We start from the raw sequence: 24934 nt of genomic DNA, 5'->3' as shown, positions 1-24934 counted from the left end.
CGGGTAAGCTTACCGGTACCGTTGTATCCAGATCGGCAAACTCTGACCTGCGCTCGTGGGTGCCTTTCATTCCACCAGGTCTGCTGTGGCGGAAAGAAAGTCACCCGCGAGCAAAGCAAGCATATAGCACTGGCACAGTAATGAACCGTGCCAGTGCTACGGGCATCCCCATTACCATTGAGCCCCATGGGGCTCAAATGGAAATGTGGATCTACCTGCTTCGGCACCCGCGAAAGGGCAATTACCGGGTCCGGTGGGGCCAGAATACCCCGGTAATGACCCATTCGTGGGTGCCGGACTTTCAACCTTGTAATGAGGCCCAATGAATTTACACTTGCATATGGTTTGATTCTGAAAGACCAAACTACGATTGCAAATCTATTTACCAGCCAGGACATCTTTACAGTTTGAGGGTATGCTGGTGGAGGGAAAGCCAGAACTACAGGTGTATTCCATATTTTCAAGGGTTGCCCTGCCCCTGCAGCTCTTTCTGCTGCACCCAGCATGTCCTGTTGCAGAACAGGCTCGAGGGAAAGCATAGTGTCCGCAAAACAATTCTGAGAGGAGAAAACAGGTTTGTGAGTACTCGAGTCCATAAAAGGCTCAGGCGAGCACGCCCAAGCCGGAAGAGAAATATGCAGACAAAAAAGTAAACAAGGATGGGAAGGACAAAGGTCCCACCCAATCCCCTTCAACGTCAAGTCCCAAAAAGAATGAAGGGAAACCCCCAAACTGTAGTTCGGTCGTGCACTATGAAAAGAAGAGCGCAGACACCTGCGGAAACCTGCGTTCTCACCACCCAAAGGTTGTTTTGTGTGTAAGGAGCTGGGCCATAGGAATGGGGATCCTGCTTGCAAAGGTTCATGCAAAGCATAAGCATTTCTATTTTTTGCATTTCCATCCTTCTGCAAGGAGGTCATCCTCGAGATTTAGGGGATCTGTGTGCAGAGCGTCATGGGAGAAGGATTTTCTGAGCACTGTGTTCTTGGTTTCCGGCACCAGGCATTTTGCTATGAATCTAGCCGATGGTGTCTGTTTAAGCAGTTTCTAAGATACGATTTTCTTCAAAACTGCATCAGTGTGCATCGGGTTTTAAAGTTGCATCGCTGCTCTCTGGTATCCCAGTGCAATACGTATGTTGACTTTGTGATTCTAAGACACTCCTTGATGCAACCTCATATCTCGCAGTTAAATCATGTTATTTTGCTAGTATACATGATTACCACTATTTATCCTCATTACATGTAGCTTAATAATTGTAAATAAAGAATGCTTCATGTTTGGATTGCTTTTCATAGCCTGTACAGTGTGCTGACGCCCTTTAGGTCCTTGTCAGTGCTATATAAAATTGTGCATCAAATAAGTCTAATACTGACAATGTCCTAAACCTCTCAGCGGCCTGTTGTAGAATTGGTTGTGTTTTGCATGAATTTAGTGTGGAAATTACATTGGTGTTTTTTGTTGTGGAAATTTCAGGCATGAGCGTGATATTTCTATCCCATCTTGTGTGTGCTGGTTTTTATTTTATTTCCTCGTGCCCTGCAGGTTTTCTCAGATCACTGCCCTTACCTGATGGGACCCATCGAGTACTTGAACGATTTTGTCACCCCGGATACCGACATTAAGGTCAGACGCGTTAATCCTCCTTTCTGCGGGGGATGCCCCTGTCTCTTCTCTTCTTTCTCTTCTTGCTTTGATCAGAAACCAGGGCAACTGCGCAACATGAGGTATTCCTGGCAAAAGACAACGTGATCAAATTGTCGATTCCCTTTGAGGTTCATATATGTGTCTAGTGATAATGTCTATGGGAAATTCTGACCACAGTGTAGGTACCGGGTCTACTTCTATAGACCTCAGTGAGATCTCGGTGAGCTGGCAATGACTGCAGATACAGACTGTATTGAAACGGCAGTCAATATTTTATTTCTGATAATCTGTTATTTAGTGAACAAGAAAACAATCAATTGTGCCCTTTTGAGATGTTTCCATCTGTAAGATGTGTTTGTTCAGAAAAAGAGACTGAACATAAATAAGTGATTGACTTTGTTGCTTGATAGCCAACATTGTGATCATCTCCATTATGGCGGCCCGAAGCCCAACACTGGCTTGAGTTTTCATCCCTTCCCAGAGACTCGTCCCTGCTCCGAGGCCCATCCCTCCTCAGAAATCCATTCCTGCTCTGAGTCCAATGGCTGCTTGTAGGCCCATCCCTGCTGCGGGCCTTATCCTTCCTACTCATCTGTGTTGCATTGATGATGGAGCAAAGGCTGGGATATAGGAGAGATATAAACTGGAACATAGCAAGAAACGAAGTCATGGCATGTGTGGAAGAAAGAACCAATAACAGACAGGGAAACATATATGTGATGCCCCTTTGCTGCCATTCCTGACACTTGTTGTTCAAGAAAGAGTCCATATTGAACATAATACATAACATCTCATTTGCATATCTGAAAGAAATCTAACCACGCTGGAAGGTCTTTATAGGCCTGTTGTCGCTGTTCATTATGAACCATGTGGTCTGCTTGTACCCACTGTTGCATGTTTCAGGTGTAACATGGACTGCCTGGCAGTAGCACAGCAAATGCTTCTTCCTTCCTGCATCTTTTTGGATAGCTTTGTTTTTCATTGATAGCGTGGGTAGCTGCCAAATTGGTATATTTGTTCCACAACCTAAGGGTTCATGATATCTGGTTGCAAGTAAAATGGAAAGTTGCTCCACCAGCAAATATTTTTTTTAATGAGAGAAAATAGAAACATGCAATTTTAAATCGCCCTTAAACATTTATTTGCGATATTTTATAAGAAGTGTGTTGGGGGTGATGGGGTGGGGATTGAGGTAGAGGTATAGGTGATTTGGATGAATATTTGGTCCACAAACAAGTTGTCACTCTGGGCCCGATTCATGGAATTTCTTGCACGATTCAAAGTGACTTTGCACGGCTGAAAAGTGACTTTGCACTGCCGACGCAAACCCTTATTCACTGTATTTTTGCAGTGCAAAGTCAGTGTACAGTCATTTTGCACTGATGACATGACTCTGCACTGACTTTGCACTGCAAAAAACCCTTTGCGCGGTTCAATGAATCAGGGTTTGTGTCGACAGTGCAAAGTCACTTTGAACTGTGCAAAAAAATGCCATGAATCAGACCCTTTATCCTTGAATACACTGTTTGTTATATGCATTTAATAATGACGTAATTGAAAGATCACTGGGCTACCATACACTCCATATAGACACGCTTATATATCATAATCGGCCACATTTTCTAGCATCTGTGGAATGTCACTGCATTTGCAACAATGGCAGGCGATGGCTAGAACACTATTCATTGTTTTCAGTAAGATATACTTTGCACAAAGCCAAGGTATTCCATACAATGGGAATCAGATTTTCTGTGAAATGAGCTAAGAATTAATTGTATGTTAATTATATGCTCTGGTTAAATGATTTAAAAAGCATTCAGACAGGGCTTTGGATGTTAACCGTATAGAGCGTATGCTAATTTGTACGACCTTCTTTGCAGATTTCTTTTTTTATACCAATCAAAATGTCATGGCAATTTATCTTTTAAACAATATTTTTCACGCTTTATGTTTTAACTTATTCTGTTTTATTTTTCAATGTCTTGTTTCAGAATGGTACAATCTCTTACTTTAGATGGGCATCAATCATGTTTATGAACTTTAGCTATTTATGGTAACAATGTCTGGGAGGGTGTAGGGACATGAGCCTGCGCTTCTTCAATAAATCCCTCTGTCAGCTTTTTTAGCGTGCCCTTTTCAACCCAACAGACAGTTTTTGGTGAACATATTTGCTGAATCTGACCTCTGTCTACACACTTTCTCTCTCCTCCTCTTTAATCGTGTCCCAATCCAGTGATGGAAATATATGTGAGAGCAACAAACTGGAGCCCATCCTGGGATTCTGTCTGCATTTTAAAAGCGTGAAATGGAAATGTTAGGTTAGTGCTGTCACAAACATAAGTCTTCTTGCACTGCCCAGGAAAGGCCAGCCTATTACATTCAAAAGCGTAAGAAAGGCCGCAAGGGGCTACTTGCGTTGTTGGCATTAGAGGAATGCAGGGCATGCACAATGATGCATCTCACATAGTGTTTTCAACCAGGAAATGCTTTTCTGTTCGAAACCAAGCTTTGTTCTCAAGCACCTTTTGAACAAATGTAGTAAAGCGACCCTTTAGAGTTTGACCCATCCAGTCTGCTCAGTTTCTGCCTGTGACTCACAGCCCCTGCATGGCCTTCAATTGCATTCTTTCTTTCTAAAGACCCACTCTCTTTCAACTGTTCCAGGCCCATTTATGGGCCATAAACAAAGCTATCACCACGTTACGCAATTGACGAGGCACTTTATTTTTGATGTTTCTGTAGCCTTGTTTCAGTGATACGTCGTAAACCTGGTCACATGGTTTGCCATTCAGTTCTAAGGGGTGTAGCAATGTGTGTTGTGTCATATCAGTTAAAATGCGCAGGTGAACAAAATCACATCCCACCTTGCTTTATGATATTTCGGGCTCATTTGAGATTTTTCAAGGGAACTATAATACGTTTGTCAAAGTGGAAGTATACTGGTATTGTTCGAACTGGGAGTGCACTGGGATTTTCAAACATGACAGTTCTGAAATTGTCAAACTGGTAGTGGACTGGATTATTGTAAACTGTGCATATGCTGGGTACATTAAACTGAGAATACTGGCCTAGTCCAAATTGGATCATTGCGAGGTAGTCAAACCGGAATTATACTGGGCTTGTCAAATTTGAAGTTCATAAACTGCATGACTGTTGGATGTGTCAAACTGTGTCAAACTGTGAGTACATTGCACTATTCAAACTGGGCCTATCTTGGGCTTGTGAACCTGGGAGTGTACCGGGTGGGCCAAACTGAGACTGTCATTACATTTCGAACTGGGATATATTTTGGTACTGTGAAAACAGGTAATGCCAAACAAAGGGCACACTTAAATTGAAAGTCCAGGATTATAATGGGAGCCCAAAGACCCTGCGTATGACAGAATTGTGAAAAGTGGCAATGTGAAGAAATGACTACTGCTCTGCAGGGATGAGTAGTGGCTAAACTGCCTACTCGGCCTTAATACAAACTAATGATGACCCCAATCATAAAAGTGAAACAGGCACAGTCACAAGATGTATGCCCTTTGCATTTGGGGTAAAGTGGGCCGTGACAGGCTACACTCTTGCGAGGGGTGTGAATGTGATAACAGTAGCAACCAAAACAGCAATAGTAGAATAGACCATAATAAAGGAGTGTCCAATCAGTGTTCTATAAAAATATACTGAAGGGCAGTTTGTCCCTTTCAGGCCAGAAGAAAGAAACAGGCTGAGCAAAAATCATGCAAACGTGCAAGTGATGGCTGGGAAAAAAGGACAGCAGATTAGATCACCAAGCCCCCTGCTCCCGTCAGTGAAGTTAGGGGCTCTGCTGGGAAACCCTTGCAAGGGGCGAGCTACCCGCCAATACCCCAATTTGAATTTCAGCAGTTGGCGGCTGGCCTGGCCCGATTGTTGAAAGTGGGGTCTTTTTTCATTGTGCCCTTACTCCCTCAGGCAGGGCAGGGCTTGCCTTTTCACCTAGCTGTGCATGCATGCACATGCATGCAGTAGCAGTGGCAAGCCCTAGACTGCAACTGCTGACCATCCCCTCTGTGCCGCTGTTCTGTGTGCACCTTTGTAGTGTGTTCTTCACTGCATTTGCTTGTGCCCGTAGCCAGCCCAGGTGGCAGCATTGCAGCCCTTTGTGTGTGCCGCGCGGATAGACGCCAGGCAGAACTGCATAGAGTGTAGCCCAGATAGGGGCACAGGGGAGTATACAGCATTGCAAGTGTGGGGAAGGAGGGCCGAGTCACAAACAAAGTCCTGCTACTTTTAACCCCAAATGAGGTGCGCGCAATTCCATACGGTCCCATTCGTACCGCCCACCCCGGCCCCAATCTACTTTTTGGTAACATTAGTGGCAGATGGCATTTTAACACAACAAAGAAAATAAAACTCTAGAATCATTACAGATATAGGAAACTCCTCTGTTAGAGCTCTGTCCAGGCGCTCTGGGACAAAATACATGCAAACCTTCTCATTTGCATATCAATTACACCAACAGAAATGACTTCACAGAAATGGACATCGCATGGAGCATTATCAGTCTTTGGTACTTGGAGGCACCATGGAAGTGACTTTTTAATAAGTTGCCATAAGTAAGCCAAGTGGCAAATAACTTTGGTGCAAAATACCTAAATTGCACTAATATTATATATGGAGTAATTCTATAGTCTTTAGGCTTTTTTAATTAACAGGATGATATATTAACATAAGCTATGAAGTGAATCACTTACAGGGCTGCAGATAAGACACAGAATGATTAAATGATTTGCCTAGGATCACACACTTTGGTTAAATGGCGAAACCAGGATGTGGACAATTTAAGCAACTGAGCCGTCTTCCCATGTTTAGTTGATGTAGATATCTATCAAGGTTTTGCTTTGCTTTTAATGTGGATAAATCATACTTTATTTATAGCAATGCCTTGGAAGCAAACCACATTATATAATAACCTATCCTTTCATAGTAAACTAACTATACACTATTTGTTGAGCAATAAGATCATGGCTTTCATTTTATTCTACCCATCCTGCATGCAAAGTCACAATAGCATTGTGCATATTAATGTGAAGCTAACAAATCCCCCTTAGGTTTTAAAGCAATAGTAATTTCATAAAGCATGCAACATTATGCACCCTTCTCACTTCTGATCACTCCCTCCCATTCCCATTTCTAAAGGGACAAAAGACCCTGCTAATAGCCCCCCCTCGTCCCCTCTCCCATCAGTGCCTAATGGCTCACATTAAAATGCTCCTGTTTCCACAAAACAACGTGAGCCCCTCTGCTACCTGAAAGCTCCTTGGGACATTGTCCTGGCAGCAGGACACCTCTCCCGTTCGGAAAGGTGTCCTGCTGTCAGGACAATGACCGTGCTGAGCAGGAATTGCTCAGCGCACATTGTCCTCCCAGCGGGACACCTTTCCCGTTGGGCACCCTCATTGTGGTGCCTAACGGGAGAGGTGTCCCAGTGACAACTATCCTAGTCTTGAAACCCTCCCTCCCCCCACCCCTCACTCGGTTTGCCACTGTAGGGGGAGGCCAAGGGGGAGCAACACAGGATTACAGAGGAGGGTCCATTGCTTGGAATCAAGACAACATAGCGCAACACAGGTTCGATTCCCGATCCTGCACTTAGGAACCACTCGCTGGAATTAAGCGTGTTTTAAAAGAACAATTATAATTAACAACTATAATCATTGCACTACGGCTAAGACCTTCCATATTTGGTCATTGTGCTGGGCCTACATTTAGCAATGCAGGTGCAGTGACACAATTCATTTTCTTAGTGCTTTTGTGAAGGCCAGAATTGTGTGGGTGTTAGGACAATTACCATATTGGTGGTTCTTGTTAGCACCAGTGTAAATGGTACACATCCTGACATTGCATCTTTGTGAAAATAAGCTTTATTTGTCATTTTAACTGGTACTGCAACCAGCACAAATGTGGACATTATTCCACTGTTAAAAACAGTGCAAAGTGTGTAATTGTCGTAGTGATTAATTCAATAATACAAATGTGCTGTAAAGAGTTTACCAGCGAGACGTCCTTAAGGCTCCCATTCAGATTTGCCCAACTTGGAGGCTTACTGAAACAGTGCCTTGGTGGGACTGGCAGATCAGCCCACTAGGCCAATCTGCAGACAAATAGTAGACACTACCTATGTAGTGTCTATATGTCTTTATGCTGGTTTCCGACACTATTTTCAGCCACACTCCCTCCAAAGTCATAGATCATTATGGGAACTCTCATTTGTTCTGGCTTTGGGAGCAGAAGTTAAAATCTCCTTGTTCAGGGAAGCAAAGACTGGGTACTGATTGGTAAACTAAACATAAGAAAAACTGGAAAACTGGACATGGTTTAGGGTCTACCAGAAATGGGCAATTGTGTGCAAAGTTGTCATAATGCAAAATAGCAATGATTTCCTAAGTTGGTAGAATGCAAGTCTGCTATGATGTAGCCGGGCATAATAGAAACTTGCAATGATCTGATAAGTGGGCATGAGAGAATTTGATAACTAAGCATAATGTAAAATGGTAAACAAGTGCTAAGTGGATTTTCTGGCACTGGCAACTGAAAGTAACATCTGCTCAGAAAGGGAAGTTAAAGCCAGTCAATGGGCCTCATTACAAGTTTGCACATGCACAAACATGCACATTTTTCCGCCCGCTGGCAATGGAGAAATACAGGGCTATTACAACCCTGGCGGACCCTGTATTTCCCCATTGCCAGGGGCCGGAAACTTTTACTCCCCATTTTCATTGAGCCCCACGGGGCTCAATGGGAATAGGGAGGTAGGATGCACCGGCACCATTCTGAATGGTGCCGGTGCATCCGACATGTTCTGCTCGCGGGTGCCAGTCCGCCCGCAAGGTCCGACCTGGTGGGTGAAAAGGCACCCGCGAGCAGAACTCGTAGTTTGCTGGTCCGGTAACTACGGTGCTGGCAAGCTTACCGTTACCATAATTACCGGACTGGCTAACTTGTAATGAGGCCCAAAGACTGGTTAAATTAACATACCGGAAAAAGTCCAGAATTTAGGATCTACCAAAGTTCACAATTATGTGCAAAGTTGGAATAATATCAACTGGCAATGATGTGCTGAGTTGATAGACTGGAACTATGCCATCATGAGCTAATTGGGACATACTGGAAACTGTCAAAGATGTGCTAAGTGGATTAAGGAAGTTTGATAACTTTGCATAATATTAAAGGAGAGGGATGTATTAAATGGGTTTAATGGAAAATCCTCAGTTGTGTGTTACCTAACGGGTAATGATGTGCTAGCCATATTTCCAATTTACATACATAAAAACCAGAAAGAACAATAGTTATTTATCAAAGTATCTGGCACCTTATAGTGGCATTGCCCGTCTGACTGAATTCATATGTTTGTTTCCTAAACCCTTCTGTTGCAGGATTTTTTGTATGCATTCAATACCTTGTCTGTTGTTTAATAGAATGTTTGCTTTAAAGTTTATCCCGCTTCCATAGAGGATCACTTTATGACCCCTTACTCTAAGAATACTCTTCACACAAGCATGCATGCTCCCTTACACTGCTTTAGCTCGGATTTGAATTATTAATGTTATGCTACCATGTTTCCGTTTATCTGTTATGTACATGTTTAAAATGTTGAGCCTATCCTCATGGGATAGCTTGTTTAGATCGCTGACCATTTGTGTAGCTCATATTTGGACTGACGTGAGCGTGCCTTCATAACTTCAAAACTAGTCACATGGTTCTCGATGAGCTATAGATAGTGTTGAGTATAGTGGTAACAAAACCTCTGCATACAAAACAATATTACTTTTGGCCACCCCAATTCCAGGCATTTTAATTGTGGACAGAAAACTAACTTCATTGCTTCTTTCATATTGGACTGATCATGCAACTTGTTTCTTGTTTTATTTTTCAAATTTCTACTTTTAAAGGCATGTATACAATCAGTGTGATGGGAAAATGTCCCAGCAATATCGTGCCCATAAAAACGTTTTTATTTTTTTATTATGCGTTTTTGCTAAACATGATATCTTACACAAATATATAGACACCTAATATAGACATAAACACAGAACAATTGCATCATTACAACAATCAAAATAGAACATCACAATTTCTTAAAATTTTACAATCTTACAATTTTTACCAATTTAAAACAATCCTATCACATATTATCATAACACTTCCTTTACAATAGCATGTCCTAATGTATTCACATTTTTCAATTAATCAAAAATCTGTTTTAATAAATTTACCAAAGCTAAAAGGAGAGACATTTGTGTGCCATTCATTAGCTTCTGCCAAAGATGACGCCCAATAACACTAGAGATAACGTCCAAAAAGGCTATTCTTTGTTTGGTCATTGCTTTACACTCAGTGACCAAATGATAAAGTGTGTCAGTGGCATAATCAGTGCAAAGTCTGCAAGTTCTCATGCCATAGGGTATGTGCAATTGAGGACCTAAAATCTCAAGTGTTGGAAAACAGTTCAAACAAAACTTAAGATACCACATCTTCTGCAAGCTGAAGATGGTGGAAACTTCTGCAGATACAGTTTTATTTGGTCAGTAGGAGTGTACATCAGACTCTGTGCTTTATATTTTCTAAACCTTTGTAGATCATCCATATTCCAGATGCTGTCCCAATTTTTGGTGATCATTTACAAAGCAGTCAGCAAAATCTTCTTGTAAAATCCATCAGGAAGATACATTTTAAACTTATCTTTCTGAGGCTTCTAATAAAAGTATTGGTTTCTGAGCTCATCATTTGTTTTAGGTGGACTAATATTCCAGATTCAGCACTTTCACAGATTTTCCAATACAGATACATGGATTTGTGTATATATATATATATATATATATATATTTATTGACCACCTATATTGTAGTCCTTGTTCTAACCTTATCACACTGATGGGGACAAACTTGGGAATTTTTAGGGCTTCCTTCAATGCCCGCCCATCCAATCAATCAAAAAAGGATCTATTGGAAAAATAAATAAATCTATACCATATAAGACAGTTGGCGTTACTTTTAGTCTGTACAATTCTAAAAAAGGTTTCAGAGAATAGGCGAACAGACTCATTTAAATAGTCTTAATTAGGGAAGTGCACAATCTCTTCTTACCCAACAACCTCTCTCTTTGAAGTTCTTGTGGTTTTCTATTAGTAAAAAGAAAGCCCAAATAACAGAACTCTTTTATTTCCTGAATTCTTATGTTGTTAACAGACCATTAGAACTTTTTCTAACCCTCTGATTTGAAATCACCATTATCTTCGATTTCTGAAGGTTCAATGTTAGGTTGATCTTTTCAAGATATCCTACTATCCCATTTAAGGCTCTCTGCCATACAGTTGACCGTAAATGAATCAATTTGCAGGGCATACATATTCCATTTCATACTATTTGAACACAAATCTGACATATGTAGATTAAAAAATGTTGGGGTCAAAATACATCCCAATCGAACTCCCTTGATGACTGAAATTTCTCATGATAATAACCCTTCAGTGTTCAATCTTATCTTAACGTTGTTTTTTGAGTATAATAAACTGGATTATTCGTAGTAGACCCTGATTCATACCCAAGTTCTTCAACATATCGCGAAGCAATTGTCGATTAACATTATCGAAGGGCTGATATGGATCTAAGATTGCCACAAACAACGTTCTTCCTGTGGCTTTGTCTGCTTGTGCCAGACATGTTAGCAGTATAAATCCACTAAGTATGGTACTTGTCCTTTTTCTATATCCCATTTGAAGTATATTTAATATTTTGTTTGTATTTATCCATTTCATCACCTTTCGTAAGATAATATTAGATACGATCTTTGATGGCACATCTGTAAGAGAGATTGGTTTATAGCTTATGATAACATATTATAAATTGGGAAGTGTTTTGGTTTGCATTCAGGAATTGTTGTTAACACATGCCATAATCTGGGAAAACTGCCCACTATGCTTACAGAGGCTGAAAAACAATTTCGATTATTTATTTTTTTATCCATTTTCATTCACGTTTTTAGGAGGGACAATAGTTGGTGTTATGTCCGCTTTACATTTTTTAATAATGCAGAGGGTTAATATTGTCTTTTCGGTGCATTACTATATAAGGGAGTGTGAAAATGTCCACTTTTCCCCCCTCTTTGAGCCCTCAAGCAAAATAAATCCTGCAGCATGTGGTATCTCACCTTATAATCGGGCTATGTTTACTGAATGCAGCATCATTAACCATACATTATAATTTGGCAACTGCTAAATGCAGATGTTAGTTAAAAATACTGTGTTTTTAACAACAGTACAAACCTCTTAATTAGGGCCATAGTCACAGAATGCAAGTGGCAGTGGTGAACTTTCACTGTGGCGTATAGGCAAGGGTTCAGCCTCACCTGCTCTCTATAACATTGTGTACAGGATTTGCTGACAACTGGCAAGTGAACGCATCCAGGGAGGGGACACTCATTCACTACTGCTTCCATTGTTGCTTATGCTCTCTGAGATCCCCTCAAAGCTCCGGACAAGTGTTCATCAGGGCAGATACATAAAGGGCGCCATCTGCTAACAACCATAAAAAAATGTGCTCACTGTCTTTTAGAGAAATTGCTTATTTATACAATACACCCAAAGCATGCTCATGTTAACCTGCTCCAGTTCATGCACGTTTGCAATGGAAATGCTTAATTTAGGAAGCCAACCTTGTTTATGAAATACTACAAATATAACCACATTCAATTAGCTAAGTTCGTCTATTACCCGATGTAAAACAAATGTTTACCACCAAAACTCCCAAACATGTGCTAATACCCTTATGTGCTAATACCCTTATATACCTCGGTAAAGGGGCATTATAGCTTGGGATAATGATCCTTCCCCAACTAATGGTCCTCTGCTTTGCCACAGGCCATACATGAGGGATGGGTCAATATCCCATGATAATGACCATGCCTCGGTCTATAAGGCTATATTATTTTCCCCAAAGCAAAGAGTTTTTTAAAGCAGTAGACAGCACAATAAATCAAAGGACCTCTAAGTAAGAAAGAGTAATATTGTAAATTCCGATGTTATTATTTGCCTTACCGAGCCATATCTCCTTTCCTTGGGGCCTCTCACATACCCAGGTCATTCCACTTGCCATTCCTCATTAGATGACACCCCATTGTTCACAGGAAGAAAATAGTCATTTAACATGTGAGTGACTCTTCCCCAGTCCTACTGTCCTTTTTTAAGACACTGCCTGCTTGAAAATCTTTCTCGAGCATTCCACCTCTGAACTCGACCTGACCAGGCTTCAGTGTACAATAACCTACACAGATTCTTCCTTGCCCCACGAGAAGACAACAGGTGTATAAAAATTCAGCAGTAACTGATTGGTCAGTGTTCCCAACATGGCTGCAAAGACTGTAGGTATCCTAGCAGGGTGATTGTCTAAGAGTAGACAAATATTTACTTGGAATCTTTTGTGTTAATACACTAATTAATGCATGTGAATTAATGGAATGCAAAATGGAATTTCCAGCATCATTTTATGTTTTTAATAAAAATCAAAAAGCTAGGCCTTACATACCCTTTCTAGATATCAATTCCACATAGGCATATCACAACATGACAAACCACAATATATTGTAACATGAAGTATCATGACATATCACATATCATGACATATTATTACATCACATATAATGACCAATTGTGAAATGATCTACCATTGTCTGTCAGTCTGTATCATGATGTATGATTAAATGGCAAAAGGGATAATACGTAACATGGCATGATATATCATGAGATGCCATATCACAACATGACCTGTCTGGTATGCCATGATATGTCATGTTCAATCTGTGATGAAGGCACATTGTTTGCACTTTTTGTATTTGAACTATGATGCACACGTGCTGGAATTCAAAGCAAAAACACAAAGAAATGTTAAGATGTTGCCTTTGGACTGCGGCAGCATACTTTAAGCTCTTGTTAGACACTGCGATCCAACATTGTCCCCCCCCCTTCCTCGAACTTCCACGGAATCTACTGAACAAAACCATATGTGTGCCTGATCTGTGACCTTTTAGAGGAATCAGTCTTCTGGAATCGATCTTTTGCCCCTATAAATCTCCCAGGAAGGCCATCAGGCCATTCCACCCATTTGGAATACTCACCTAATTATTGTTGGGTGTACCTAGTGCTAGCCCGCAGTCTGTCAGTGCCCATATGTAAAGTATGAGGATATTTGCTGTATCTGTGTGTGACCTGCAGTGCGAGGATAATGCAGGCTGCGGTTTTCATCATTTATAGTCAGATCCCAAAAATGAATGCCATTGTTTTCAGTAATAAGAACAACCAAGACATTCATTTGTTTGTGGCGGTGTCGCCATATACTTGGCTGCTATTGGTTTTACATGTATATGTTTATATCTGTCTAGAAGACCCTTTTCACCTTCTCTCGCCTGCTCCCCTGCCTCACCCTGTCTCTGGTATCTGATCTGGTGCATTTTCTTAGATGTCCACTTTCTTCTACTTTTTTCACTGTAATCTCTTACTACAGAAAGTGGCGCTTTCTTTTTAGCATTGGGAGTGGCCATTAAGGCAAACAACGCAGGAGCAGTGCTCCACGCCCAAGGCTTGATGGCTGTTTTCCAAGGTAGAGGCAGTATTTTCTTATAGAGATCCAACACATCTTGTCTATTTATCTAAGCCAAGAAAAGTAACCAAGACCTGATCCTAAATGTTTTTGTATGTGCTGTGTTATTGTTCCCATTCCTTACTCTTTGAAATGTTTAATTGTCGCTGTCTGTATTCTATGTAACCAGCGCCTTGATTCCCCCTGGTTTAGTGCGCTATAAAAATGCCAAGTGCGGAGTAAAGGGCGGTGCTTTTTTACTATTCCGGTGCTGTTGGGCTGCTGTGGCTCTGGAGAGCTTTACCCACCCCTTCGCTTCGTTCACATTGACACGCTGTGTGATTCAGTGAAGACTTATCCTGGAAACAAAGAAGCCAGTGCTTGTGGCTTTAAACAGGCAGGAACTCTAAGCCACGCCCCCCTGGACGTTGGAGCCGAGACCCAGAAATAAAAAGCAGAGCTCTGCACCCTTGCAGCCTGGATTAACATCACGAAAACGAGTGGAGAAACTCGGACTGGTGGCCCCTTCACACGGAGAAGCTGAATAGTCGAACTGAGATCATTGGGCCATAAAGGTAGGATTCTCATGTATTCCTACCGATAATGCCAGCCGTGTAAGCGGGAGACTACAGGAGGTCTCTCCTTTGATGCCGCTGCACCATCGCAACAGAATCGTTGTAAGCTTGTACCACTATGGAGGGTTCCCCTCTAGTGGAAACACTGCTGACAACTAACTCTGAAGAATCCGGCCGCTTGCTGAGAAGTGGCCTTGTAACCATGAAAACCTCAGTGGTAATTCAGGCACAGAAAACAGCTGAAAATTGTGCCAAAACTGAAACGGTGATTACACAAAAAGTGCAAAAAGTGTCCTTCTCACCCCCAATTCCCCCTCAGATCCCCCATAAGTATGGCCTATCTCTGAATGGGCCCGCTCAGTCGGAAGCTGTGTTTACAGACAGTCGTGCTCAAGAAGAAAACCACGGAAACGTTCCCAGCAACAAGGGCAGGGCACGGCGGCCTTCATGCAGAGAGACTGGGAGCGCGAGTGGGGAGAGGTTACTAGACAGAACAGCCGCATCCGTGGGGGGAGTAGAGGTGACAGAAGCGGCCATGCAGCTCCGTGAACAGAGTTCTCCTGACGACGCGGGGGACACTGGTGCCGTGGATGATGAGGAGGAGAGGAAAGGGTGGCGAGCCAAGCCCGCCGGAGACCAGCAAGGGTTGAGCCCTATACTTACTGACGAAGAAGAAAAAGTGTCATGTAAGCTGCCTCTTGGTTGCATGCCAAAGAAACCATATAAAAACGTATACACACCAGAAATAAACACGCACAATTTAACCACAGAAAACGGATTAAAAAAGTTTTTAGACCAGACTTTCACAAACAAAAGGAAAATAACAGAAAACAATGTATTATTTCAGAAATCGCAAATTAAAACGGAGGTCCATCCCGTGACAGCAAGAGCGGACCTACCAAGTCCGGACCCAAATTTAACCGATCTTAGAGAAAACAATTCACTCAACGGAACCATATCCGATTTGGAAGACCTGGACAAAAGTGAACCGGATGACCTTAATATGCTGAGAGAACATAATTGGATCAAAACACACACTTACTCAGCAAGAGAACATCAAGGCGAAACATCACCGCGTCAAGATGCAAACTACTCACGCATCGATCAAAACGACGATGGAAAAGTAGAAATTACTTCTGAGTCCAAACAAGAGGAAGCTGTGGGTAAACAAATCGCAAAAAGTAAAGAATGCAAAGACTTTAACCTTACTCGCTCATCAACTCCCAACTTCAAACTGCCACCGAAGTTACAGCCGAAGAAAACAGGCAAATTGGCAGTCCAGACAAATAACCCGATCGGTAGGTTCTTTGAGAAATTAGGGAAAACGCCCATGGTGAATCGATTCAAACTCTCCGACATGGAAATTCTGGAGGGGATTCCACTGTCCCCGCATAGAAAATCACTCAACCAATCAGTGTCAGCACAATCATCTGAAGGTGGCCGTTTCTCGCCTCAAATATGTTGGCACCTTAGCCAAACTAAGACCCCTCAACTAACAACGGAGCTATTCAAACTCGCTAGTGACTGCAGAAACAAGAATCCAGCACCAGCGGTTAATGACGAGGGAAAAAAGAAAGGAAAAAAAACTAAAACATTAGAGACGGAAGTGTTACCATCAGAAAGGGAACAAAATCAAGAAGCCTCATCCAAGCTTATAACCGTCAACGCAAGAAACTGTGAAGAAGAGACATTACCTGAAGCTACCTTATACCACAAATCAACGACTAAACAAAAAGAGTTGGATGACAAAACAAGCGACCAGGCACTAGGTAAAGAAACCATACCCGCAGAGGAGACAAAAAGTCAAGAAATCATATCGAGGCCTCAAACAACTCATCGAAAAAATCAAGAAGAAGCAAAACTGGTAGAGGCCATACTAAATTACAAAAACATGATTAAACACAAAGAGTCGACCAGATGCACGAACTCGACTATTCCACAAAGAAAGGATGACGCTCTAATGGACACACTGCGTTTACTCCTCTCTACCCCACATAAAGTCAAGCGTGATCAGGAAATTTTGAAAATAAAAGAAAGTATTTCACCTGGAAAAAAGGCTGATTTACTGCCGCTGATGTCAGCAGTAACTATCGCCTTCGCACCGTTTGGCAAGTTTTACGAGTCCATTCACGATACATTAAAGGACCACACTTCGCTATTAGCGTCCTTCACCTCAAAACTGACTCACTTAGAAGGATTTATACTGGCCACAGAAGCTTGGAAGGCAAATGCTCAAGATAAAGGCACAATGACGGACACAACCAACACCCAAACAAATCTTCTAGAACAGCAAAAGAACGAGGTATTTCAATGTAAAAAAAAATCAGTGAACATTAGCACCCAAACATATCAGACTGAGAATCGAGAAAAAATGATTGATAAAAACCAAACAGAGACACCAGCGATTCCCTTTGTGAGTCAGACTTCCACTCGGAATAAAGACACTGCCAAGGATCACTTACGACAATCACGCAGTACAAAGCAAAAAAAATACAACAGACACAGAAGAAATCGGAAAGCGAAAGCAAGACAAACAAGCTTATGACAAAATGGATAACGGTTACGGAAAAAAAATCCACACACATGGAGAATGGTTCCCAGCAGACATGCGACATAAGGGAGTATCAACAAATGCCAGATGAAAGTATGATTGACATATCTACCATAAGTGTCTACTCCATTGAAAATTCCGAGTCAGAAATACTGCGTCCAACAACAAAAAAAGAAAGGTGTCATTTGTAGATAATAAATCTCCACCTCGAGATCCAAAAGGAAATCAACAAAAGAAACAAATAATAATTCCAAAAAAAGAGAGAGCTAAAGCACCTATTCCAAGTGACAAAAGATCCTGGATCACTCAAACGTTGTTCCGTCTGTCAAACTCAAGGATAAACAAAATCGAAAACAGACAAGGAGGCCATGAGGAGCACGGTCGAACAAGTTCAAAAAATAGATCAGAGGCTGAAAGATCCATAGAACTAAGTTCGAAGAGCGAAAGACGACACAGACAAAACCACCTAAGCAGTAAAGGAGCAAACCGACAAGTGTACAATACTTACGGACACAAAAGTTCAGGCAGACAGATAGAGGGCTACACACGAAGAGAACAGTCTCAGGAAAACAGAAACCGACTTAACCAAAGATCCTCTTATTCATCTGGCCAGCAATGCCAAACGCGAACATCTGCGATCTTTACTCATAAGAGTAAGTCGACACGAACATTGAAACTTGAAAGACGAGACAGTTCAGGAGAGAAGATGGTTCTGAACAGGAGAGCCACGATGAAACTTCTCGACAAAATTTCTAAAGGAGAGCAAATTAAAAGCGCAGACATAAATATAGTGGAGTTCGCACACAAGGGACGGACAGACAGTATTTTTCTGCATATTACGTCCCAAACAATAAAGAAACTCGTGCTCCTAACGGCGGGCGAGCTCTCAAAAAGAGGATACCTCCTACGAGAAACAACATCTGAAGAAAGAGGTCACAAGGGAGAAAACAGAAATAAATTGGAAAAATATTGGAACCACGAGACCAAAAAAAAAGAAAGAGTGGATACGACACACAGAATACCAAACATAAAAGATTCTGTGAGAGAGAAAAGAAAACGTAACCAAACACCAGAGAAAGAAAACGACAAAAAAGAGGAAAGGTCTGCAACTCGTAAACCGAAAGGCTCTAACTCGAGGCAGTCCCCTAGAGACATTGAAAGACCAAAGCAGAGAGAAAACTCACCTATCAAAGGACAGCGGAAAAACGAAGACAGGAACGCAGAAAATACGCCAAGCAGGAAACCAAAGGGTTTGATCTACACGCAGACCACTAGAGGGAAAGAGAGATGCCCGGTGAGTGATAAATCTCTGACCAAAGATCACTCGGACACGATTGAAAAAGACTCAAAAAGATGGGCGTAGATCCCCTCGGTACTGTCACGCTATACTAGAAAATAGCAATCCATATACTGTGTCTGTGGTCTTGAAACTACGGCACAGACTACGGAGCAAATTATAACCATCGGATCATGGAACACCAGAGGCCATACTCACCTCACACAACGAGGGGAGATCAAATTAGGCCGATTTGACTTATTAAGTCTGCAGGAGACCTGGCTATTGCAACCACCGAGCATGGACGGCTTTGAGGTTTTACTATCTCCAGCTCAAAAAGGGGAAAGAGGTTGTCCAACATCAGGCCTCATAACAGCCATCCGTATAGGCGGAAGTTTGGGAATAGCCCATAATCTGGTATCATCTTTGGTAATCCAAGCGACATTATTACACTGTGAGAAAGACGGAAAATCACAGACGAAAGGAAGAAAAGATCTTATCCTGCTACTGAATATCTACTGGAATCCGGCTGCAATCAAAACGATTGAATTTCTCAACGACATAGAAGAAATATTAACTGTAGCAACGACAGCCTACAATGTGGACCATATCTTGATATGTGGCGATTTGAATGCCACCTGTTTAGCTCCGGAAGAGGAAAAAAACACAGCTCGAAATAAAACAAACTTCAGCTCGCAATCAGCAAAAAGAGGTCTTGCATGGTCTGAACTGATGGAATCCCGTGACTGGTATAACCTCAACTCCCTAGAAACAGCTCGACCCAGGATTCCAACATGGGAAAGCGAAGGGAACACAAGTACAATTGATCATATCTTCGCTTCCAAGGGTCTATATGTACTAATCAAGAGTTTTGAGGTAGTGAAAACCACTCAGAGTGACCACAATTTACTAACAGCAACATGGCATGCAACTAAAGACTCGCCGGTGAAAATGTCTCAAAAAATAGAAACTAACACTCAAGGAAACCCGCTAGAGTTAACAACACAAGACCTAATTTCCATCACGGCAACTTACAAAAATGAAAATAGACTCAACACCATCAATAACATCATAGACAAAGTGGATTATTGCCCACTTCTCATACAGTATTCACATCCAAGACAGACAAGAAGAAAAGAAAAATCGAATCTGCATATACACAATGAAGAATTGAGGCTAAAGAAATCCAACCTCAGAAAAGCCAAAAGGAGGGCTCAAACAAACCCAACGCAAGAAAATCATGACTTAGTAATCCAACAGAAAAAAAAACTACAAGTCATGGCTTCAATCCATACGTTGGAAATTATATCAAGAAGATGCCGAGACCATGTTGAGAACAGTTTGCAAAAGGAATTCAAAAGATTTCTGGACGATAATAAAGAACAAATCGTCAGTCACAGAAAAGACCATCATCAACAGCGACTCTGAAAAAAAATGGTTGGATCACTTCACTAATCTTTTCAAGAAAACTATACCAAAAACAAATATAACAGACAAAGGAGGTACAAGCAAATGGAACGTGCACACGAAGCAGACCATTCTGGAGAAGATAAAGAAGCTAAACAACTCCCGCGCCCAAGGCCCTGATGGAATTTCAAATATCGACCTTAAACAGGACCCAGAAATCTGGGCACCACTAATAACAGAAATGTTTTCAAGATGCAGGATTACAAGATCTGTCCCTGCAACATGGAAAACAGTGAACGTTGTCACGATTTACAAGAAGGGCCTGAGAGACGATCCAAAAAACTACAGGCCGATAGCACTATTGGACATGCTGGGAAAAGTTTTTGGCTCCTTGGTGCTGGACGAATTTCGTGAATGGCAGAAAGAGGCTAAGACAGCAGATCCATTACAATCGAGTTTTGAAAAGGGCCTTTGCACCGCAGTTAACATCATGATGCTGGGTATCCTGAAGTCTAAAGTTTCTGAGGGTCATTCAACAATATACATAGCAACGATTGATTTGGTTCAAGCATTTGCCTGCGTAAACAGGGAAAAACTATGGAGAAAACTAGAAAAACAGAAATGTCCACCATCAATTCTAGACCCAGTCAAAGCCTTGTACAGTAAGACCTCAATCGGAATACGCCTCAATGACTCTGGCCTCTTGTCAAAAACTATACAAACAGCCAGAGGGGTTAAGCAAGGCTTCCCCCTGGCTCCAGCATTGTACAAGGCATATATGGCAGACATAGTGGAAGCAGAAAACGACACCCGCTCATTTCCACCAAAATCGGTGAGTCGAAAGTAACACGACTGCTCTACGCGGATGACATCTTACTGCTGGACCAAACAGCTATCGGTCTTCAGCGGCAATTAGACAGTCTTTCAACATATCTTAAGAAAAATGACTTGGAACTAAATACAACAAAAACCAAAATTTTTATCCTGGAAAAATCTTCAAAACCAACTAAAAGACCTCAGTGCTTTGCAAACTCTGAGAAACTGGACATAGTAAAAAGTTTCACCTACCTGGGAGTAAAAATCTGCCGAAGTCGAATAGAAATAACGATGCAAGAGCACCTACTCATCAAGACTAAGACATTGGCAGCGCAGGCCTTGACCCTGGAAAGAAAATTCGGCAAATTCACAATCCTCTCAATAATCAAATTTTTCAAAGCAAAAGCAGTGCCGGCTATAACTTATGGAGTGGAGGCAATGCCACATCTTCCATCGACACTATGGCCTAAATTGGAAGGGATCTTTTGGGGTAAAGTTCTATGACTCCCGAAATTCTACTCCCATAGCAGTCATCCGACGAGAACTGGGCCCCCAATCATTAAAATCGGTAGTCGAGAGAAACAGTCTATTATTCCTGGGAAAAATTCTAAGAAGTCCCCGGCCCAAAATCTTCGCCATCATCCAGGATGAAATGAAGAGCAAAAAAAATCAAATGCTGACAACTTGGTATAACAAATTACTGGAACTAACAGAAAAAATTGGATGCTCCGAATGGGACATAGAACCTATTCCGGGAAAAATCAAGAAAAAATGAAAAATTTAAGATTGGATTGACACGCTGGAAAAAGCTCAAGAGCACACACCTCAGACTCACCATACAATCAATACACAAAGGATTGATGAGGTAAGAAACTACCTGAAAAAGTTTCCAGATAAACGGTTACGTACAACTTTTTTAAGAGCATGCTTGAATGTCAAAAAGAAAGACGTTTTATTCCAGAGAAAACAGTCTAAAGACACCAAATGTCGGTATTGTAACAGGTTGGAGCCCGAAACTGTGCGACACCTACTTCTTCACTGCCCGGGTATGGACAAATTCAGAACAATCTATCTGCGTCCACACTGGCTCTCACATTCGACCACAAGTGAAGACGAATGGTGGAACAAGTTAATGAGTGGAGATTCAATGACATTACCGTGGCAACAGCCAAGTTCCTTGAAAGCCTGGAGTTGAAAGGAAATCCAACAGAGAACGAATAGAATCTGTGTATTTTAAAGGAAAAAAAAAGACAACGGAGGAAGTTTCACTTTTCCTAACAATTGCAAACAAGGGAACGTCTTTTTGTAAAAATTGTAATACCATTAAACAAAAAAAAAACAAGAAAAAGTCTAAATAAATAAATAAATAGAATTCCTCTTTTTTGCACAATACAAATCTTGTATGTATTGTGTTGGCTTACTGTGTGAGATGGTTCGCACAAGAGAAGGGTTGAATGCTTTTCAGTCGTTACGACTGGGTTATGCCCAAGCGAAGTATATTACAATATTATATACATATATTAGATATATGTATATGTATATATACATATATTACACAGTATTCATAAATGCTTCTTTCAAAGCAGGTATTGTCCCTGACAACCTAAAGGATGCATGGGTTATCCCACTCCTCAGAAAACTCTCCCTTGACCCTAATATCCCAACTAACTTCAGACCAATCACTACAGTCCCATTCCTGCTCAAGATCCTGGACCGTGCAGCCTACCTGCAGATTCAGGATTACCTCGAACTAAACAATCTTCTGGGCTTAAGACAATCAGGGTTCCGCCCTAAACATGGCACGGAATCAGCTCTGATTGACCTGAAAACTCAGATGGAGTCACTAAAGGACAAAGGGAAGTTAGCTCTTCTCCTATTCCTTGACCTCTCCGCGGCTTTTGATTTGGTCAACCACCAAATACTCTGTCAGCATCTCAAATCTGCTGCCCACTTCCCTGACTGGATCCATTCATTCCTGAGCAACAGATCTATGAGGGTCTTCTCACCCATGGCCTCAGCGGACCCCTCCCCCATTCATTGTGGCATTCTCAAGGCTTGTGTGTATCCCCTACGTTGTATAACGTATTCACCAAGCCCCTCTTCGATGTGCTTGACTATCTGGGTGTCTCCTACACCAACTACGCGGATGACACCCAGATACTCATCCCCATCACGGGAGACTACACAGCTGACACCAAAGCCCTTAACGAACTTTGCCTTAATGATGATAAGACCGAGCTCCTACTTCTAGGATCAAATCATCGGCTCAACAAATTAGACCAAACTTACAAGTCCTTCATTATTGAAGGCAATGATATTAAAGTCTCCAAAGACACCAAGACTCTAGGCGTCTATCTCGACTCCACGCTCTCCCTGAACCGACAAACTAATGCAGTTAGGTCAGCTTCGGCTTATACTTGCAAACTTATCACCGCCTGCTGACCCTTCCTAAACTCTACCAACTGCATCACCCTCGCCAGAACACTTGTCATGGCCAAAATTGACTACGGCAGTGCTCTCTACCTTGGGACTAGTCAGTTTAACCTTAATAAATTGCAAACTGTACAAAACAATGCCTTAAGGGCAGCCTTACACATGCCGGGACGTTCCCATATCTCCTCCATCAGATCGGCTCCAGGTAAAACAAAGAATTGCCCTGAAAACCCTAGCCCTGACTCACAAATACCTGAGCAACAACGCCCCACCTTACCTGTCTGCTCGCTTCACACTCCACACATCCACTTGACCCACTAGAGCAGCCCAAACTCACAGCCTCATCGTGCCGAGATGTAAATTCCAAAAAGCTGGTGGGGTGAGTTTCCCTGTCCTAGCTTCCAAACTTTGGAACACTCTGCCCACGCCTATTAGAACTGAACCATTGTTCCACTCCTTCAAGAACAATGCTAAAACATGGCTGTTCTCCCAAGATCCATGATACCCTTACTCAGTCGAGTCTCCCTGTGTGGTACAGGACATGTATATACATCTCTGTCTGCTCTGTACTTGTATTATATTCTGTTAATGGTACCCCTTGGTTTATGTATATATGCTGTATATTTTGTAACTTACTGTGTAACTACTGTTTTATTGTAACATGTTTAAGAGTATGCGCCCGGTTGCCCCAGGGCCTGGTTTTCTGCGCTTTATAAATAACATAAAATCAAATCAAATCAAAAGAAAAAGCACATGTCACCCATAACTTTAAAATAGAGGGGCATATATAATACTCCTCGGTGAGGTATTTTTCAAGAAATAAAAACTCCCCAAGGGAAGGGTACAAAGGAAAACGGTTACCACCTGCTAATGTCAGCACCAGATCACTTCCTCAATTGGGTGTTTTAATGCATCATGGTTTAGTGTTGGTAGGCAAGGAGGAGTAAAAGGAAGACAGAGAAGTTGCTATCTGCCCTTGCCTCTCTATGTCATGCTTTCCCTAGACAGCGCTGGTGTGCTGCTTATCTCAAAGTGGATAGAAAAAGAAGGTACACAGGAATAGATAGTTTTGAATACCAATCAATACATAATCAATTAGTCTGTAGAGATGTACTTTCGGTGTCCAGTCAAAGTTTCGAAACGTAAGTTATGAAAGTCAAAAGTTCCGACACAAAAGTGTCGAAAAAAAAGTTTAGAATTTATTTATTTAATATTAAACGGTTAATTTTAATTTAGTATAGGTAAAAAAGTCTTTAAAAAAGAAAAAAATAAGGGTTTGGGGGGAAAATGCAAAGCTTTCTTTTCGACACTTTTGTGTCGGAACTTTTGGCATTCGAAACTTTGACTGTCGAAACAGTCACCAGGAACCGTACTTTCTAGTCTTAAGGTGATATCTCGATTACTCTGGTGTTGTGTAACAATAAAGCAGGTGTGGCTCTAGAATGGGCAGGTGTTGACTGTGTAACCAATGGTTGGCAATGTAAATAACTAAAAACAGGGCATGACCCCCGCAGGCACTATGGCAATGGTTACTTTATTGGCCTATACTGTAGCTGAGTGTGCCGTGGTAAAAAGGGATGGTAAAAGCCATCTCAACAGAGCAGTTAAAACAAAGGGTGGTTGTGAAAACTCG

At 41.7% G+C, this 24934-nt stretch overlaps 1 protein-coding gene across 1 annotated transcript in view; it reads left to right on the top strand.

Annotated features, from left to right (window-relative positions):
- The window catches only part of NCKAP1L (NCK associated protein 1 like), a 2015530-nt gene that overhangs the window by 1134563 nt on the left and 856033 nt on the right, over nt 1-24934 (top strand). The window contains exon 26 of the mRNA XM_069653209.1: nt 1546-1626. Within this exon, the coding sequence (XP_069509310.1) occupies nt 1546-1626 (81 nt within the window). The remainder of the gene's footprint in view (nt 1-1545; nt 1627-24934) is intronic.

Source organism: Ambystoma mexicanum, chromosome 3q, assembly GCF_040938575.1.
Source record: "Ambystoma mexicanum isolate Mex_15411 chromosome 3q, UKY_AmexF1_1, whole genome shotgun sequence".
Taxonomy (NCBI): Eukaryota; Metazoa; Chordata; class Amphibia; order Caudata; family Ambystomatidae; genus Ambystoma; species Ambystoma mexicanum.
The sequence above is the reverse complement of the archived record's forward strand: the minus strand, read 5'-3'. Positions and strand labels throughout refer to the sequence as shown.